Genomic DNA, 20,709 nt, shown 5'->3' with positions numbered 1-20,709 from the left:
ACAGGTGGTGCTGCACACCCTAACAAAAGACTCGTGTTTCAATCTGTTATTACTAAGCACTAAAATAAAACGTTCAGACCTTTGCCAAAGGGATTTATTGCATACAGCATTTATTTTTCTCCTAATTAAAAAAGTTTCCAAAGTTTCCCGTATTAACAGCTAGCACATTCAGAAATGCATTCATTGCGTTACTCCGTGACGCTTCGCAACACGAACAGAAAACAGCAGCTCATTTAAAAAGAAAGGATCGTAACATTTTAAGAGGTAGGTGAAGAGTCTTGTACATTATATTAAAGGGGCAAAGGAAAATAGTCACATCTGTGAAGAACATCAATAGTCAATTTAGGCCAGTTATATCACCTACTACTCACAAACTGTGGTTTTGCATGATTACTGCAGCTTCCTTTTGTGAAACACTGCACATTTCCCACATCACACGTATTAAAGTTTACTGGTACTAATAGACATTGTCTTCACCCTTCGATCTACCACCCGCCTGGTAGCGCACCCCACTACTCAGGCTTTGCTTTTTAATAAAAGGGCTTTGATCAGATGACTGAGTAAGAAACGCTGCAGAACTGCAGAGCCACTGGGAAAGCAAGCATCTGTCTGCCATCAACATGTTTTGTAATTATTAACCTGGAATTGCGTGTCATAAATATTAAATGGCAGCTGAGTAAGCAGCATGGTAAGATAAGGACTTGACTTTTTGAAAACACTCCAGTAGCTTCTCCTCAGATAGTTTTCAATACTAAAAAAAAACAACCACCACCCACCAGTATGTTTAAATCAAAGTAATCTGGGTAGTCCAAATTGCAAAACTGAAAAAAGACTAGTTGAGAAAAGAATGGCTTTGATTTCACTGATCTCAGTCATGCTTGAAGGGAATGATGAGAAACTAACACAACTTATACCTCTTCCCTTCACAAATGCCTTTCCCCTCCGTTAGCTCAACATAGGGAACAAGATGCAATAAAGGAAACCACATAGTTCAGCTTACAATTCTGAAGCTAGGAAAGCTGCAAGATCTTTCACAATATGACTATTTAAAAATTCCTTACATTTCAGAGTGCCACTGACTAAACCCAGGTATCCTTAGAAAGTACAATTAAAGCACTTATTTCAAATGCCTCTGCCAGCTAGTCAGTGAAACAAATCCTCTAGAGAATGACCTGCATCCACAAGGATTGAATAACAATTTTCACTGAAAGCTATACAAGACCTGTGGTTACAAAAAGTATGCAAGCTGCTGTCCCTCCCCATCGTTCCTCATAGGAGACTTTTCTCAGGGAGACTGGAATAACTGGAGAATTAAAGCCATCTCCAAAGACAACAGCTTTTGGTAAGAGATGCATTTAAGCCATCTTTCTATGTAATAAATACTGTATAAATCCATAGGATACACAGACAAAAATTTACTTTTCACCAAGAAAGTTACTTTTGTGACAGATTTAGTTTAGAAAGCGCCCATTCACAACGTAGTTCCATTCTTTTCAGTTAACTACAGTCATTTCAGCAGATGACATCCGTGAAGCTGACCCACGACTAGGCACCACTGGCACCCTCTCCCTGTGACACACTTTGAGGTCATTTCAGAAAGGATTCCATTATTGACATGCAATCTAATCTTGAAGTCTGACACAAATTAACCGTTGAAAGGCTTTAAACTGTCATTAGAGCATTTAAGTGTATGAATTCACAAACGTGCTGAAACATGCCAACAAACAGGGTACATACTAACGGTGTGCCATTCAGAACACAACTACTGTTTTTCAGTACAAAGCTCCTCACAGCAAGAAGTACTATTCTTTGCGTGTTTGCTGAAAATAAAGGGGAAGAAATATGCTAAACAGCATTGTTATGAACAAGGCTATGTACTATGCTAACTAGTTCTACGCTTTTTGGAACCAAAACTTCTCCATTTTAACAAACAAGGACCTCAAAGACTTCGATCTGCTTCAGCACTAAATCCTCAGACACTCCGTTACTTTCCAACGGCACGTGGCTTTGCCATACCACACAGAACATCAAGAACATTCAAGCAATCCTGAGCCTACTTACATCAGTTTTTCATGACACTTTCTCCAAAATATCTTTGCCACTTCCAAACACTTCCCCTATTGTAGAAATCAATTTACTAAAGGCCACATACACAGAGGGGCCGCTGGCCCAAACGCCTCAATTTCAGTTGCACACAGTAATAGCAAAAAGATAACTAGCAACTTATTACCACACACGCACATATAAATAGGCTAATGGGCCCTCTAAATCAAAGGTAAATTAGTGACTTGTGAAATTATCTCTTCTTGACAGGGCTCAAACTGTATTCTAGCAACGGAAACTGTACTTTTGGAAGGAAGAGCTATTGAAAGATGAATTTCCTATGATACTGTATCTTACTCCAAAGTGAGTCGAGTTTTAAAATAACTTTAATACAGCTTCTCATGTTTTTAAATATTAAAATATATTAATTTTATAGAATTTTAAAAAAGGTAGGTTTGACAAAAAGTTACCCATAACTTTGGGACCTCTTCCCTTTTAGTAAACATGCACCTCACCATTAAATGATGAACTGCAAAAGGTCAAAGGGGAATAATTCTTTAGTACACCTGTTTCTTCAGCCACACGCCTTTAGGGACAGAAGAACTGTCATGCTGCATATTCATTCACAAAAGCTTATACTAGAGAAATAAACCATTCGGTAAGCACATACGCATTTCAAAAAGAAATAGTGCTACTGCGGCATGGAATTGTAGAACCACTCAGCCACCAGGGAAGACAATAACAATCCCATTACTTGATAATACGGCCTATACAAAGGACTGGCTACTCTATACTGCACTATACACATAGGAAGTAAAACGTGTAGAACTACAATCCTTTCACTAAGAATATGATTTAACTGAGAAGAGTACTTTTGTTAATCAGGAAAAATTGGAAGTGAGATGATTAGAATGCTTAGTATCTAGCTTAGGGCCCACACGGAATCAGGAGAACTCGGGAAGGTGTGCAGGTTTGCACACTTATACACCACACTGGAAGGATTAGAAGCGAGCGGGCTGCGAGTGTCCAATTTACAGACCAGAACTTTACATGAATCTAGGGTCAACATCAAAACTGAAGCAGGAGAGAAAAGACAGCCCCAACAGTTTATTTACTGTTCGCATCCGTGTTCTGCTTTCAGAGCAAGATCCAAACCTGATGACATGATGGAAGGCAGCTTGACATTAGCACCACCTGTTCAAAAACACCCTGCACACAAAATCTCTTTGGAACTGCGATACAGAAGCTGCTGTAACAGAAGGACCTAGATCTGGAGATGAAAATCTCCGAATTGCAGACTTGTAATTCCCAGAGACACCGGCAACTTGCCCTCATCTGACACGAATACGCTATCAGGGTCTATGCATGTATCATTAGAGACTGTAGATTTATTGTTAATTGGTAATAGGTCTTGACCATGGAACTATCTCTTGACTGCTATTTATCAGTGGCAGGTAGTAATCTAGTTGAACACAACTTTTTTTTTTTTTTAAATAAGAGAACTATAAAACTAACTTGTAATATAATTAAGTATTGATATTTTTGGCGTGAAGACAAAATTGTGACTGCAGTAAAAACCAGAAGTGAAGGTTTAATATATTTGCTACAATATTATGTTGCTCAGCTCCTGAATGGGTTTATTTGCATGCACCTGTCCTTACAGGGTAATAGCAGTGATTATCAAAAGATGTTACAAACTTTTACAGCATATCAACCAGTGCATTATTGTTGCCCTGATAAACCTATAAACACTAGTTACATGTCCAAGAACACCTCTCATAGATACACATTTACTACCATTGTGGGGAGAAAAAAGACCACAACCTTAAAATAATTTAAGTGAAATTAGTGCTGGTATCACATATCAAACTAAGAACTTTAGAATTGCATGTTCCATCTGCCAGGATGACACAGGTAGCGTAAGACTCCCCATACACCTGCAAACAATTGATATTTTGGCCAGAATTATCTGTGTAATTCCCAAGCTCTACTAAGCATGACCAGAGTTCCTATTGGTGACAACAAATACTCATTCAGGAAGAGCCACAATGAACTCATTTCCTACTGGTAGCTGAGATAGCCTTGATTTACTGCAACAGGATCTGAATTTTCAGCTTACATTGGGAAAGGTCCGATATCTGACTAGTCATTCAAACCGTTCCGCTTCTCTTGTGGTTTAGGCTTCAAGCCTTGGCCAACAGACTGAAGTTCATAGAACTGCAGTTCCACCTTCTAAACAACGGACTAAAGGACACCAAAGCTCACGCTAGTGAGGAAATGAGTACTGATTCTATTAGGTATGTGAGCAAAAATAAGGGTCTCCACACTTGTGAAAGACTACATTACGTGACTGTTAATATCCAAACAAAGTAAGGATTCTGTGACAACAAAAGAAATGCACTTGACCATTTACAGCAAAACAGATTTATACAAGTAACTCATTGCCTTGTCTACCTGCAAATGAATTCCTTCAGCAGGTACACACAATATATTGCTCAGTCATAAAAATATATATTATCTCTTTCCTTTAACATTTAGGTATATAAATATTTTACTGAAGAACATGCATCATTTAGATAAACAATTGCAAGAACATCCTCTGAAAACATGGGGTTCTTTGACATTTAGCAATATAAAATGATTACATGAACATAGCTATTAAAGTCAGGACAAACCAATACAGCAGTAAGCAGTCCATTGTGTGCCAGTTCAAAGAAATTAAGCACCTTTTGCAACAGGTTATATAATATATACAAACACGCAGAGAATGCATTGTAAATGGAGCAAAAATAGCATCATTCCATCTGCATATTCTTCAGTCTTATTTGGACTCCAAACTTACTGTTCACTTTTCTGCTCTTGTTTTCCATTCAGCTCTTGGTCAACTCTGCTTAGCAAAGAAAGCAGTAAAATTAAAATGATGTTAAGCAGTAGTTTAGTTTGACAGCTCATATGTTAAGTATGAACTACTAATCTTAACAGGAACAAACAAAGCTTTTACATGGAAAAAGCTTTACTAAATAAATATTAACATTTTTATTGATTGCGGTCACAACAATACATTGGGTTTTAATTATTTTCTTACCTCCCCCTAGAAATTAAAATTGTTAAGAAAGCATTTAAAAACTAGAGCATTTGAAAGGAAGCATTTGAGAAGTGCAAGTGAAGTTTTACTACAGAAGAGAAAAAAAGCAGGTTCTGTGCTTTTTATTAATGAATGCAAGCAGGAATACAAGTTCACAGGTAACATGACAATACCATCAAGCACTGCTACTTGCATGAGTTCATACACTGCAGGATAAGCACAGAATTACCTTTAACGTTACAGTATTTAAGCCAAGAAGGTAACAGCACTAGGTGACTCAACAAGTTAAGTGGCTCCTTAACTGCAGTACTTCCTCTACTAGGACTCCTGTATTACCCAGGAAAAACTCACCATCATGCTGCTAAATCTCTTTTGTCACTTGTCAATTTGGTTTGGTTTTTTTTCTATCTGCCTTGGGACTAGCAAACAAAACGTTGCTTTGCAGAACCCAGTGGATGGTTGACAGTCCTGCACAAGGTCTACTTTTCCTCTCTACAGTAAAAGCAAGCTACAGTCTTAATTATACCTTCTGGGAAATAAGTTGTGCATGGAGGTAAATTATTGTTAAAACCAACAGCACTTCCAAAGGGAGAGAGGCTACGGCCGAGTTAGTCTTCTAACAACTAACCTACCTGTCCAGTCTCTCAAACTATAACCAACTAGTTTTTCAGAATGATAAAAACAATGACAGCTCTTCCAGGTCATGACCCCACAAAAAGGGGAGGCAAGATTTTTGGAGGTTTTTTGCAACTGTAAGAATAGCAGCAAGTATGTAAGGACCCCATAGGTTTGGAGCAGTGCTGCCCAGAAGCAGCAGTCCTAGCTGAGCAGCTGTTCACCTGCACAGTATGTAGCTGCAACTCATCCCAGTCCTCACTGCAGTATCTTAGAAAAGCATGTTTTGACACAACTTTTAAGACTAATCACAGAAAGTGTAAGAAAATGTGGTGCACACACAACCTATGCGTAAACATACAGATGACAACATAAATCCATCGAAGTATATCATATTCTAGCTTCCAAAGTGACTCAGAGACAGGGCCAAAGATATCCTACTGCCATCTTCAACCAGGTTACTAAACTTCAACACATCTCCTTTCCCCCTGTGATAACGCCTACAGCTGCTTTCAACCTGATTGAAGTCTCAGTATCAAACAGTGCCTGGGAGCTCTCCTCTATACATAAGTTTCAATTTGGAACATGCTATTTTTCACAAAAGTGATGGTAGTATAAGTGACAATAGAAAGGGACGCTAAAAAGTGCTTGCTGTACTGGAGATTTTAAAGTTTTCACGTTACTGTTTCAATGTCTCAGGTTTGCACCCTGATTACAATGGATCTTGCAACAGAACTGAATCAAATTATGCACAGGGGGTGGGGAGGGGGGAGAAAAATTGTGCAAAACTATTGTTCAATACATACTGAGAGTTTCTTAAATTTGACAGGCTTAGTACTTCAGGTTACATGCTACAAAATTATCACTTAATTGGAGTAATTCCTAGAGGATGTTCAACACTTGTCACTAGCTTACCTGCTAGCTTTCAGAAAGGATTTAAATTCCTTTTACTTTACTCTCTCAGTGCTCCTCTCTATGTCCATTCCCCAATTTAGACAATAAGCATCCCTCAGTAGTTATGCACACACAGGAAGAGTAATTAAAAAAAGCAAAAGTTAGTGGCAAAACCCTTCAGAACATTTGTTAGAGTGAAAAAAACATTCAAAACATTTCATCAGCTGCTGGAATAGCTTCAATAGTTAGCAGAAGACTGGATTTTCATTTTGTTAATTTTCAATGTTTATTAGCAAGGAACACAGCCACTGCAAATACAAACAGCACTAAAAATACTGACTTAGATTGCATCTGTGCAAGTACATAACTAAAAAGGTAGTGAATACCAAAAATACAAAATACAAGGTTCAATATTAGAACTACTTCTAGAGTCGCATCTCTGCCGATGCATAGCTACAGCTTAGCACCTAAAAAAAGCTCTTCCTTCAGACATCACTTCTTGTTAGAAAGAGTAAAACTTGATTTAATAAATTCATACAGAAGCACTACTTTTGCCTCTTGAGGATTCAGTTGACAATCCACTTATTCCCCTTAAAAGTGAGCCTCTCATTTAATAGAATAGACACTATTCACAAATAATCTGTTTGGCCATCCAGCGTGAGCTCTTTTAGATCATATGCAGGAAGTAGTCACTTTCATGCATAAAAACTTTGTCACTAGTGCATGTTGGTATTTACAAATGCTTATTCCTTTGTGCAAGCCAATCAACTGGGAGTTAGTTGCAGTGCAAATAGTCTTATCTAGATGCAACCCTAATCAAAATATGAATATACCTTTTCTGTTTCTTTCTAAACTTTTCTTCTTCATACCTTGGTGAGGAAAAGTTTGATTTCAGTAAGTGTAACATATGAAGGCCAAATTCAACAAGCTGCAAACTGGTATTAGTGTCAAAACAGTTTGTACAAACATACCAAGTTTTGAAACCCATGTAATTAACAAAAAAAAGTATTGTACTTCCAACAGTTATAAGCATTAAACAAGAAGCATTAAGATTTAATTACTATGACATAACATATGAATTCAATACAACTTCTTGTACAGTATTAACATCCATCAGTGAAATTTAAAGTCTGTATTCGTAACAGTCTGAAGACAGACATAATCCTCCAAGGAAGTCTGACAATTAACTCCGTAAATCAACCAAGTTCAGCCTTTGCAGGACAGTTAAAGGTTCACCAGTACAGAAAGGAGTCTTTAAAGACATGGAATGACAGTCTGAATATTCATAAGACATCCTTCAAAAGCTCCAGTAAAAAAGTATTCTCAAGATAGCACAAGGCTGTTTCAGCCTTGCCATGTCTTTCCTCCCTGCCCCAAGAAAACTGTGTTTTCTCTACTTTATAAAAAGTTAAATTGTAAACTGATACCAGCTGAATGCCTACAGCAATAACCAGCCATCTGTGGGGGCTGGGGGAGGTTTGTTGGTTTGCCTGGCATGGATGTGCCCTTCTGTCCAGACAGTGAGACTATGTGCCATCCTTCCTTACAGAGCTCCCAGTCTGTGGGTACATACTGTGATGCACAGTCTATAGGTTTTGTATGTTATGCCCTCCAAGAGGCTGATCAATTTATCATCAGAACTGTTAGTATTTTCATCTGGCTTTTTTAAGACCCAAGTTTATGGTTTCTACTCCGTTACTGCACCCACAAATGCTATTGACAAAAGTATCACCATCATATTTGAGAGCACAGTTGTGCCGATGTTGAAATGGGTGTTCATAATCTGGAGGGAAAGAAGAGCAGACCAAGGACATTGATGTTGCTGCCTTCAGCTCTTCACTGAGGCAGTTTTAGAATCTACTTTAGGTAGAGATTCACCATTTTTCTACCACAGCTGCTCTTCTAAATGAAATCCCAATCCAAGTGGTATTTCACCACTTAACTTATTCCACATTTTAGCTTGAACAGGGAAGATACTATAACTTCAGTATCAACATGCCCAGAATTTCTCACTCGCAAGCCAATTTAGTATACTAAGAGGGAGAACTGGAACAAGAACTTGCCTCTAGGAGACTTAATTCACACACCAGAACTTAGTAGTTACACAAGGCACTATATGCAAAAATCCCTATACATTAACATTTTGGCTATCCATGCCACTACATACCAAACTGTAGTTAGCAATACGTTCAAACATGGATACTCCTCCTAGAGATAGCAAAGATCTCAGTTAAGTTTTATTAAATGCTAAGTACTACATCCAAACCAATTGCTGAATACAATATATACCCGTTCTAAAACATGATCAGTGTAGAACATGTTTGAATAATAAAACGTACTGTTTTATGCATTCTGGGATGCCAACGTATTCCATGGGGATGAGTTCAGCTAGTTCTGCCAGGCTAAAGACATACCTAATTTTTTGGCTGAATTTTGAGCTGTGAAAGAACAAATGCAGAGTACAGTTAGAACTTAAAAGTTTTTCAGTTGGTCAATATTAAAAGACTTTTTGAAGTTTCAAGTAAACAGTAGTTAGGATTATTTCTTTATTTTTTTTTTTTAAAAAAGAAATTTCTTCCAGAGCATTACCTAATAAAAGGTTTTGTGATGGCCAAAAGCGTTCTGATGAACCAAGAAGGATGAACTATGATTAATGACTTCAGGTTTTTCCTTAACCTAAAGAATTCAAACAATGGGCATAATTACTAGAACAAAAAGACAGCATGACAACAAGACCTTCTTAAATAGTAAAAAGTATGTTTTTTTCAAGCACAACTGTCACATTAATCTAGTATTCTGACATTCCATTATTAGAAATTATCTGCAAGACAAAAAAAAACCTACCACACAAGTGTATAGTCAAAATTTAAGATACAATACCAGTTTGACAACGAGAAGGAAATAACATTCCAAAGAAAGGTTTCTTTGAATCTTTTTACACAACTAATGAAGTGATTCAGAGAGGATCCCCCCTTACTAAACTTATCACATTAATACATGAAGGTTTAAGGATATTCTACGTGGTTACTGTTTTCACTAAAACAAACAAACAAACCACCACCAAAAAGACACCACACAACAAAAAACCAGCCATGCCTGTAGTATCCCACATTGCTGCGTTTAGGAAGAGGTTTTCAATATACAAAGCAGTTTGCTTAATTAAACCTTAACCAGTAGGCACCAGGCACCACATAAACCAGCAGTTTTTCCTAAATACATTTATCACTGGGCATGTGAATATTCTAAGAAAACACAGCTGTGCTTCTTACCTTCTGTCAATTTGCTGGTAACATTTCCTAAGCCAGCCTAAACTTGGCATTTTTCTCCGCGTTGTTGCACCATTCAGGTAAACTATCATATAGTTCTCTGCTACTAACAGCTCTAAAGTGCCAATTACATACCTGCAGAGACAAACAAAGAACTTTCAAGTGAAGATCTGTGGATATTACAGTAATTCCTAGTAGTGCTCAAATATATTTAAAATATACAGTTGGCAACAGTGCTGAGCAACACCTAATAATTTTTTTCCTTCCTCTGGACGCAGATGTAGTTGCTTTTCTATTTGTTATCTTTCCCTCATTTGAAATATAAAAAGCTTCATTAAAAAAAAAAGGGAATTAATTACCCTTACATCAAAATGGTAACTTTCACAATGTGAAATTAAGACAGTATTCAGAAGCAGATGATGACTTACTTAAATAGATTGTCCATTAGGTATCTGTAGTTAGGCTGACTGCTTTCAGGCATAAAACAAACGGCAAACACAACAATGGCATTTAACCCGTCACCATAATAACCTAAAAACAAAGAAAAAAGCAGTAGTAGTGACAAAGGTGACTATACACTGACTACAGTTACACAAAGTCAAGTACATTCAGTAAGCTTTTTCATTATTTACCTTAAAGAGTATTCTATATGGACAAATTCATACTTTTACAGAAAACCTCAAGATTTCTTTTTCAAGTTTGTCTGCTAAAGAAACAGCTGAAGTTTCTTTCAATCAAATGCTGTGCCTACAATCAACGTCTCAGTATAGAATCTCAGCATATTTAATGACATTTTATATAGTCAACTTTTCTTCCAACCAGAACTCCACAGACTGCTGGGAACTCCTGAGTCATTAAATTGATTTATGACTTAGTAGATCTACAGTTAATGCTTTCAACACTCTTAAAACCAAAAAACTACACTGGTAGCACTGACACCATAGAAGAGATCACAGAATCATTTAGGCTGGAAAAGACCTTAGAGATCATCAGGTCCGACCGTTAACCCAGCACTGCCCAGCCCACCACTAAAGCATGTCCCTGAGCACCACAGCTATGTGTTTTTTGAACACCTCCAGGGATGGTGGCCCCACCACCTCCCTGAGCAGCCTGTGCCAGTGCTTCACCACCCTTTCAGTGACAAAATTTTTCCTAACATTCAACCTAAACCTCCCCCGGTGTAAGTTCAGGCCATTTCTTCTTCTCCTGTCGTTTGTTATCTGGGAAAAGAGACTTACCCCCAGATAAGTACATCTTATTACATATGTGCATGTTAGTAGCTTCATCTGAACATATGTACGTTTTGGAACTTGAGTTTTATAGGGAAAAAATATTAAATCAACCGTACACTTCAATATTGCAGCAAATGAATCGTCACATGAGTCTTTATGCCCAAAGCTCTTCCTGTGCCACCCCAACTCAGCTTAAAGTAGCAGTTCCCCTCAGGATATCACTAATCCTTACCACCATGACTGATAACTTTTTTGTATGGTTCAATAGCCTTCATGTCCACCCTATGGTCCTGTTCTCCAATCCTAAACATTCGCCAGCGTCGACCATCATCCTTCTCCTCTACCACAGTGTATTCAGTAAGTGATCCTTTCCTAATTACATCAGTAGTTTTTGGTTTCGGAAGATCATCTGCCAAAGTTAAAACATGTTCAAGATCCATTATGAACACTATGTGTAGTGACAATGAATTACAACATGGGTTAACCACTTTGCTATCTAATCTATTTTAATATTCTTTAGCCAGTCAGACATACCAGCTGACTTGGTTCTTTCAGTTATTACAAAATAGGTCTCATGGGTGTCACATTTTATCAAAATATTCTATGTTGGCGGTTACCCTTTGACCGTAACATTCTATGTTAAGTAAACAACAAATGTCTACCCCTGTAGGAAGCCTATTTAATTGTAGGCTTTCAGAATACAGACCTTAATAAATCTCACCAAAACAGACAAAGTGGTTAACTCCAATGACAATTACGCAGGTTGCTCGATCACAGATTTATGTAAAAGCATGATTGAAAACATTGACAGTACCTTGCAAGCAGACATGCAGGCAAATCTATTAGAAATTAAATCTAATTCACATATGTGCAATCAATATATATGAAATTTATGCTGAGAGCAATCTGTAAGAATTTGCTCCAATTAAATTATGATTCTTGACTTTGTTGCATAGACCTTACCCAAAGCGAGAAAACCTACTGCAAGTTAGTTGTCTGTTCCCAAGACAAAGCTGTTAATTGAAACTATCCTTCCAGGAAAATGAAGGCAGCAGCATTAAAGGAAGAAAAGACAGAAACCCTTTTCAGCCACTTTTAAAAACAAGACACAAACATCTGGAACATTTCCTTCGTATCACTGCATAACTAACTCTAAATACCAGTTCCTCTTCGCTAAAACGATGACAATCCTTTTACGCAGGTAAACCCAGAGTTCGTTATGAAAACTTTACCTGCAATATGTTTTTAGCTATTTAAAAAGCCCACTTTATTCTAAAGAGTGTTTGCTTCTCCATTTATAAGCTACCTTGGAATGAAGAATAGGTAGCGTTTCATACGTAACGGTGAAAAGAGGGCTTCCTGTTTACTCAGGAATTAAAATTACTTTATTTTCAGAAAAATAAAGAAATAACAGAGCTTACACGTTTACTTAAGAGACAATAAGTCATGAAGTTTATTAAGAAGAAATTAAAAACTTCAACTGTTTGATGAACACAACAAACAGGTTTTGGCTTACAAAAAAGGGCCTTAAAACATAATTAAACTGCAAGTTTAAAACTTGTGCTTTAACTCCTAAACAGATCTTTTTTTACCTCAAATAGAATTTGCTGGATTCTCCAGGTTTTGCCTATAAGGCTATCATGAATTATCTACACATTTCTTAATTTTAAGAACACTGCTAGTGTGGCTATAGCTGTTAACTTCCTACCAAGTCATTTCAGAACTTAACACAAAATAGAGGCTTTTCTACCACTTCAAGTCACTCCAGAACATGTGCAAACTCTAAGGCTATGAGCTTTTGCCATTCTCACCACAGTAAGATATGAGATCAGGTGTTACTATTTTTAAAAATATCAGATACATCTTTAAATACAAAGGCTTGAAATTCATAAATTTCTGATGAGCTGATCCATCATCTATATCCCTTCCTATGGTTCACCTCCATTTAAAACTGGTTTCTAATACAAGTAAAACACCTTTGATTTTTTTTTCCCAGGTTGGTTCTTAAAAAAATACTGCAACAGAGAGGATTTTCCATATCTTTGAGTCTTACAGGTGTTTAATGACATTCACCTAAGCTTACTTGGAGTTACAGCTATTACATTGCCTGTTTACTAATCAGTCAAGGTTTCATTTGCCCTTTTTAAAATTCACTGCTCCTATTTCCAGTTTCTAATCTAACCACTCCCTATATATTTTTCCTCTTGTCCTATCGAGTCATAGTCACTTCTCACCTGAAAAACTGTTGACCTGCATATAAGAAAATAGAAATGTGTTAGGGCACCGGATAAAACAAAATACTTACCTTCCCATTCAAACTCATTGCTGTTTTCTGAAGGAGTATCCAAATCGTCCAAATCAATCTCTCCACTCTCATCCAAGTCATCAGACAAAACAGATTCCTCACTGTGATCCAAAGTTAAGCTAATATCTGGAGCCATTAATTTCTTCCTCACTTTGGTTCCATTAACCTCTATATTTAAAAAAGTAAATTATTTATTTTCAAAGCTGAAGCAAGTTTAGATAAGCCTATTAACAAGACAGAAGAGCACAGTGCTTTCTCAGAATGCATTGTAAGTCAATGCCCTGAATTTATACAGTTTCTCTTTGGAGTAGAACAGCACTTAAGAGGTGAAAGCTCTCAAGTTCTCAAGACCGTAAGTTTACCCAACTGCATACACACTATGATCACAGTGGGAGACCACCACACTCCCTACAGAAGAAAAACCTGAAGTGCTGTCACCACCTAAGCAACTACTGCCCCTATTAACTATATCAGATAACTAACTCACTCTTGAAAACAATGCAATAGATTCATGCCCCTAGGCCTTTGTTTTGTTAGGTATCTGTAACATCATAAGCATCTTTGATGAAATAAAAATTATTATACAAGCTGCGGGGGGGTGGGGGAGAAGGTTGACAGACAACAGTGAGGACAGAAAATTGAAGAAACTATGAGATGAATACACATGCTTTGAGACACAAGATAAATACTTGTGTGATTTAGACAGCAATTGAAAGCAGGGAATAAATAAAAATGACTGGTCTGGCACTGGAAATGCCACAACTAAAGCAGACTGACAACACCCAGAAAATTTACAAATGTGAAAAACCCTGTCTGTGTTATTTCCCCTCTGACCATTCAGACAGGCAACGTCCTTCAAAGGCCACAAAGGTCTGACATTTGGAACCAGAATAAGGCAGGCCCTAACTGATGCACAGAAGCCAAGTAATCAATCAAGATTATAAGACAGGTCAGGAAATGAGTGCAGTAATTAATTTTTGTACAGTATTACCTGGATAGCCCTGTTCATAGGGAGGATGAAGAGTCTCATATCTTATTCCAAACCCCTTTTATTTCTAGACAACACATTTATAATACCTCTCACATATAAAAATCTTATTTAGAATGTCGTTTGCTCAAGTCTGACTCAAAAAAAATCCCCAAACCAAACCCCTAAAAGAAAACAGAGCTTTAAAACAGCCACCTAAGTAGGGAATAGTCAGCTTGACTGGACTGGAATGTTCTTACCAGCTTCACTTTCTGTTCCAGCTGCAGCCAATATATCTGACTCAACAGGATCGTCCTCTGGCAGGGGCCTGGTACACAAAGTAGAAGCTTATTACAGAAGTTTTTTCTTTTTTAAATAACCAGCTAAACGCCAAATATATAGACTTACACACTGCTAAAAACACCACCGTTGGACAGTACTGAATTTACGTATAGCCTAAGTTCAAGCTTTCAGTAAACAAAGCACCAAAGTAGCAGAGAATTCCTTTACAGCATTCAAGCAATCATCTGTTGATGTGACAAATGCCAAAACACTGGCTGCTGCCAGTGTGTGTCATCCTTAAGATAACGTGTCATATTCTTGCTTGAGAAAGCTTGACATTAAATACATTACAGAAGTAGTTTAGTCATGTTATTACAAAACAGCTCCAGTCAGCTGGTTTAGTTTCTTTGCAGGCCCAAGCATCACTAGCAGTCTTAACTTCAAAAAGTTGCTTAATGACATGACTTGGGCCTTCAGACACCAGTAATAATATGCAAACAATGCAGTTGCAAAATATTACCACAGAAAAACAATGCCAAACTTTGAAATTTTCACTTTAGTAACACTGGGAACTTCAACAGTGGCATTCCTGTGTTAGTCAGCTCAGACATGTACAGGAGGTGATCCCTTTCCTGACCATACAGAAAGATGCCACCAAACCTTTTCCAGATTACTATGTTAATGGAAATCACTTCAAGATTATTACTGAGTGTTAACTCAGATAAAGAGGTAGCTTATTCTGGATGTTATGCATTTGATTTGAATTAAAATTAAAAACCTTGGAAAATCTTCATCTTGCCATTCTTCCTTAAACTCAACACCTTCCATTCTCCAGCCAACCTGAACTGCTAACAGAGACTCCTGATCAGCCAGAACCTCTTGTCTTCAGGACACTGGGCCACAGAGGAGCTGCAGGAACACAACAGAAGACGCCAGTTCAATACTGTTGTTATTCCTACACTTGCAATACATCCTTTCACTTATCACCAAGTTGAGATATTATGCAAAGGAAAAAACATAACAGGGAGAAGCTTATAGTTTGTTTCCTCCCCCCCCCCCCCCCCCCCCCCATACGAGACTGCTTATGGAATTTTATGGTTTTTCATACAATAATTCAGGTTGGAAGGGATCTCATGTAGTCCAATACCCTACTCAAGTGGGATCAACCTCTCAGTTAAAATGAACACCCTGAGCAACCTGATCACACTAGTTCACTCCAAACTGTCGAAACCTGACAGCACTTTAGATTCCATAGGAGATTCTGAGTAAGTATATGTTTAGAGAAAAAAAACCCAGACGGTAAGATCTAAAATACAACCCAGTTCTTAAAACCAAACACACACTTTAAAGACAACTATTGCAAAAAGCGTTTTCAGAGAACTCACCATGTGATGTGCAAGTCAAGCTGTGTTTTTTCAGGTTCACCCATCACCAGCAACAAGAAATCCCCAACAGTTGAACATAATAAACCATTCTGCTGACATACAAGTCCAAGCCAGTTGAAGCTCTTTGCTGTGTTGGCTCTAAAGATTGGCAGAAACAGGTAAACTTATCAATACTAATCAAAACAGGCAATGACATTTTTAAATGCAAAGAAGCAATCAACACACACCACTAGTAAATACAAAGTTTTAATGTAATCACACTGCTAATTAAGCCAGAGACAATTTTTTCCATGTGGTTAAAAAGAACCAAGTTACACTTACTGTTTTACAGGATCACCTTTCACAACAAATCTCCTCTTCTCCTGACCTGACTACAACCAGACTGATTTTAACACACCCTGCAACGCTTAAAGCTACACAAGTTGATCAATAAAAAAATATTTAAGACTATTTTTTTTGTAAAATTGCCAGTACCAGAGACAAGTCAAACACTAATGACCACATTTAAGCTTATTTTACTGATGTTTCCCTGCTTCTCTCACTCAGAAAATGGAAGTGAAATCTCTATAAGGTAGCAACCTAGCTCCGTTGAGGGTCACTCTCCTTCTTCAAATCATTTACCCCCTGCACTGCTCAGCTGCTGGCAGTATGTACCTGCGCACACAATCTCCAAGAAGCTGCCCCCAGCAATCGTTCTCCCAGCTCTCCCCCCTTGCTATTTGTCCTTTTTGACTAACATGCTGTTTGGAGCAGTTTCTTGCTGGTTGAATCATAGGACTTTCCTCCTGAAACATGTCCTCTCTCCCATCAAGACTGATGATGCTCTCAGCATACAGTTTCTCCTGGATACTAACTTGCTGAGCGTTTGCAACAATGAATTTTAAATATTTGCTTGGAGATATGATCATATTTTGCTAAGTAGTAACAGTGAACACGCACATAGCTCTTTATGCATTTGCTTCAGGACACTGAGATGAAGCATGAGGAGTTTCACAAGGTACCCTACGCAGTCAAGATAACACAGTGGTTACAATCAGCATGGAATGGACCATCCGATGCAAATATGCAGCTGCCTGTAAACAGACAATAAACCAAAAAGAAAAATCTAAACTGATGACTTTCCTCTTAAGGGACAGATGAAGAAATGAAGAAAACTAACAGTAAAAAAATGCCGCCGCCACCACCACAAACCACTCCTATCACTGTGCAGGTGGTGATGCCACTCGAACTCGCCTGCACTGCATTCACAATACAGTTGCCGCCAGACAGTTTGAAGTACGGTTTTGCTCCAAACAGTTTTCTTACCACGCTTCTGAAGAATACCAAATGCCAAGTAACATCTATTAATTTCAGATGTACAGCATATCAGTGCAGAAGCAATTCCTACCTGTATGTATTCAATTATATTGAGACAAACTTTATACACTAAGACAGGCACAGCATTTAAAAGTTATTCATGCTGTAGTCAAAGTTTAATATACTCTTAGAAAATATTTCTCATGTTACTTAGAGAATTCTCATCAGCAACTTCTCATTAAGGTAGATTTGAAAATGGTCATTTGCTGAATACCACATAATACAAGTCCAAACTTCTTACAAGGCAAGTTCCAAGTTCAACATCAAATAAGCTTAATTTCAAATTTTTCAGTATCCTACTCAACTTGCAGACTAAGCAGCTGTTTTGGATGTTTCAACTTAAGCCTCATAAATAAAAGCACTATCATTTGTCAACTGGAAGAATGAGAAGGAAGGAGGAAGGGTAATCTCAAGAACATTTAAGAAGTGCTGACTACAGAATGATTTTACATCACTAATACAAATGCTTACAGTGTGGGGCAAGGGAGAAATCTACTATTTCTGCTTATACAAACTAAAGCACAGTTTAGAATAGCCTTCCTATAGCCGCTCTGGTGGTGCTGACATCTTCTGGTTTTGTTATGCCAAAGTCTATTTTTAATTCTGCTGTAAATCAAAGATCTAAAAGCTCAACTTGAAAATTGCAATATATTGTAATAATGCAAGTATTTATTAGCCAGGTAGAGGAAAGCAATTAATTTCCTCCTGATCCTAGCACTCTTCATGGCCAACTCAAAAAGTCATGGTTTCCGAGAACAGCAAGCCTGGTCATTTTTACTCTGTTGCTCATTACTTTCCATTTTACTTGAAGAAATGGAATTGAAAGACTGGAAGCTATCTGAAGGTCAGAAACTTCAACACATCAAAGAACATCTGGATACAGGATTGCCATGTGGTTCTGTTCTCTTACCAGAGCCACTGGACTTTGGTGCTCAACAATGCCTTTTATATTTTTAAGTGTTTCAGCAGGCAAGTTACCATACTACAAGAAGGAAAAATCTATCACAAGGGAACACATCATTAAAAATGCATTATTCTTCCACTACAGCTAACAAACAGATTTCCATTTCCACAACACCAGGTTAAACCTACTTCAGTTTGCATCTGAAGAGTATTACTGCTTGCACCAGGAGTCAAGTATCAGTGTTCTCACCCTTTTTCCTGGAAGAGGAGATAATTTTCAGAGTTCTCTCGTTAATACCGAGCTGGCTTAGTTAGTAGGTGCTGGAATAGCAAACACAACAGTGTTAAGAAGCCTATTACGAACTGCCATTTTATTCAATTTAGTTTACAGCTAAACAGAAACTAGAATATGTCCCAGATACTTAAAAAAGAGACAACAGAATGCATGAGATCACTTTTACTCATGAAGTCAAAGACCCCTCACAAAAGTTTTTCAGGCTTTCACCCTTGAGTTCTCAGAGGAATACAGAAATAAACAGGAATTACGCATTGACGTGGTCATACCTGCCTATCCAATACAAAGGCCTATAGTCAGTCCTCACTCAGCACCTCAGCATTTGAAGTAGAATAAATATGAAGTTTATTTTGCAAGACAATTGCAACAACAAGCACACTGTTGAACTATGTACCTGATTGGCAACGAACAGCATGCTGTTTCCATCTCAGAAAGCCGAGATCAACTTTGAAAAAAGGGAGCCTACTTTTTTCTACACTCCTCCCTCACCATTTCAACACAAACATTAACTGAGCGTCAGTGGAGTGAATTCCAGGTTACAGGCATTAAAGAGGTGCCTCTACGGGTATTTTTCACGTTTGGTTTTACAGCAAGCCAAAAGTAAGGAACAGATATTTTCTGCTACACCCATCCACATGGTGCAGCTCAATATAATTTGTTGGTATAATTTTTAAGTGGTTTTATAACCCCATTGGCTTTTTGACTGTGGCCACAGTAGCCATGATCCCAGGAAACGTTTCCCACATGTGAAGATGGACACCCACATTTTATCACTTGCATGTTCGCATAAAGAGGCGATGCAAGGACTTTCACAGATAACACGTGGGGTTTTTTTAATTCCCTTGTCTCCTTTTAATCCCTTCTCTGCGTCAAAGCATGGAGCAATCACCCAGCTAAAAAACTTGAAAACACTCTTGCTGTCGTCTATCGCGGATGCTACTTCAGACTCTGTGTTCAGAGCAACAGAAGGATCCGCACTTGGGGGTCACTGCGATGCATCTGAAGGTAAATACAAACTCATCAGACAACAGACAAAACCAGTATGTACCCTGCCGAAATGCAATCAATATAGCTTCGTCAGATCGCAATACACGCACAAGTTCACCAACAATAACCAATTACGACTTAGTGTATTACGGTAGCAGATGGAAACGAGGAGGAACGGAACTGGAAGGCACTGGGAAGCAGTGGCACCGCCTGTGCCATCGCTGCGCACTGTGGGTCTGGCAGAGCCACACCGGGGTCACACCCTCCCCCCGCTCCAGCCCACAAAAGGGGGGTGGGGGTGGTAAGTCTCGGTAACGGCAGAGACCCCACAGCCCCACAGCGAGACTGAGGCTGAAGCTCGCGCTGCCCGGGACGGGACGGTCCAGGTGTAACACTCGGTGCCGCTCCTGCCGCCGCCCAGCAAAGACCGCACGGCGCCCGGGGGGGGCACCGGCACGGCACGGCTCGGCTGTCCGACCGGCCTCCCCGCTGCGGGGCCGGGCCCAGCTCGCCGTCCGGGCGGCGCCCGCTGGGCCACCCGCCGGCGGCTCTAGCAGCCCGGGACTCCTAACCGAGCCCCGCCGCGGCAAGGCCCCCGGACCCCGGACCGAGCCCCGCCGCAAGGCCCCCGCCGCAAGGCCCCCGCCACCCACTGCGCCCCGCGGCCCCGCCCTGCGCCCGCCCAGCCCCGCCGAGCAACGGCCCAAGGCCTGGGGGTCGCCGCTGTAGCCCCCTCCCGCGGCCGTACCTGGTGGGGGACCTGGCGGGGCGGGGGGAACGGGACGGGCTGCGGCCTCGCCCGCGCCGCGGCGGAAAAGCCCCGCTCGGCTGCGCGGCCCCGCTCACCCGGAAGCGCATAGGCCGCCGGCCCACGTGACAGCCGCCCTCCGTGGCGGTTGGCGCCTCACGCACACGCGCAACGTAACGCGCTGCGCCCCCCCCACCCCCCGCGCGTGCGTGCGCGCGCGCCTTCCCCAGGCGCGGCGCGGGCGGGGCGGGGTCGGGAGCGCGCGGGCGGGGCCGGGAGCGCGCTGCCTCCTCCGCGCCGCTGAGGCGCTGCCCGGGCTCGGCTGTCGCGCCGCTCCCGCGTCTCA

The 20,709-nt window shown here is 39.7% G+C and overlaps 1 protein-coding gene across 4 annotated transcripts; it reads right to left on the bottom strand.

The window, feature by feature from the left end:
• Positions 1–76: 76 nt before the first annotated feature.
• Positions 77–20,447, bottom strand: BNIP2 (BCL2 interacting protein 2). Of its 4 annotated transcripts, XM_055807393.1 has the most exons (13): positions 20,364–20,381; positions 18,584–18,654; positions 16,075–16,212; positions 15,468–15,598; positions 14,668–14,735; positions 13,441–13,608; positions 11,368–11,544; positions 10,332–10,434; positions 9,907–10,038; positions 9,227–9,313; positions 8,977–9,075; positions 7,471–7,506; positions 77–4,930 (listed from the first exon to the last, which is right to left on the bottom strand). In XM_055807393.1, the coding sequence occupies exons 4-13, from the start codon at positions 15,515–15,517 to the stop codon at positions 4,882–4,884; spliced, it is 969 nt and encodes a 322-aa protein (XP_055663368.1). In that variant the 5' UTR covers positions 15,518–15,598; positions 16,075–16,212; positions 18,584–18,654; positions 20,364–20,381; the 3' UTR covers positions 77–4,881. The 4 variants fall into 4 exon arrangements, with proteins under 4 accessions (XP_055663368.1, XP_055663375.1, XP_027647208.1 ...); XM_055807400.1 differs by lacking the exon at positions 18,584–18,654 and having other exon boundaries at positions 20,364–20,447; XM_027791407.2 differs by lacking the exon at positions 20,364–20,381 and having other exon boundaries at positions 18,523–18,666.
• Positions 20,448–20,709: the final 262 nt, after the last annotated feature.

This window comes from Falco peregrinus, chromosome 1 (genome assembly GCF_023634155.1).
Source record: "Falco peregrinus isolate bFalPer1 chromosome 1, bFalPer1.pri, whole genome shotgun sequence".
In the NCBI taxonomy this organism is placed as follows: domain Eukaryota; kingdom Metazoa; phylum Chordata; class Aves; order Falconiformes; family Falconidae; genus Falco; species Falco peregrinus.
This window is presented reverse-complemented; position numbering and strand designations above follow the sequence as displayed.

Coding starts and splice junctions, on each gene's coding strand:
- BNIP2 (XM_055807400.1), bottom strand. CDS start 15,517: ATGGAAGGTGTTGAGTTTAAGGAAGAATGGCAAGATGAAGATTTTCCA. Junction 13,609..14,667: donor TGGAACAGAAAGTGAAGCTG/GTAAGAACATTC, acceptor TTTTAAATATAG/AGGTTAATGGAACCAAAGTG. Junction 7,507..8,976: donor ATCCCAGAATGCATAAAACA/GTACGTTTTATT, acceptor TTCCTCACCAAG/GTATGAAGAAGAAAAGTTTA.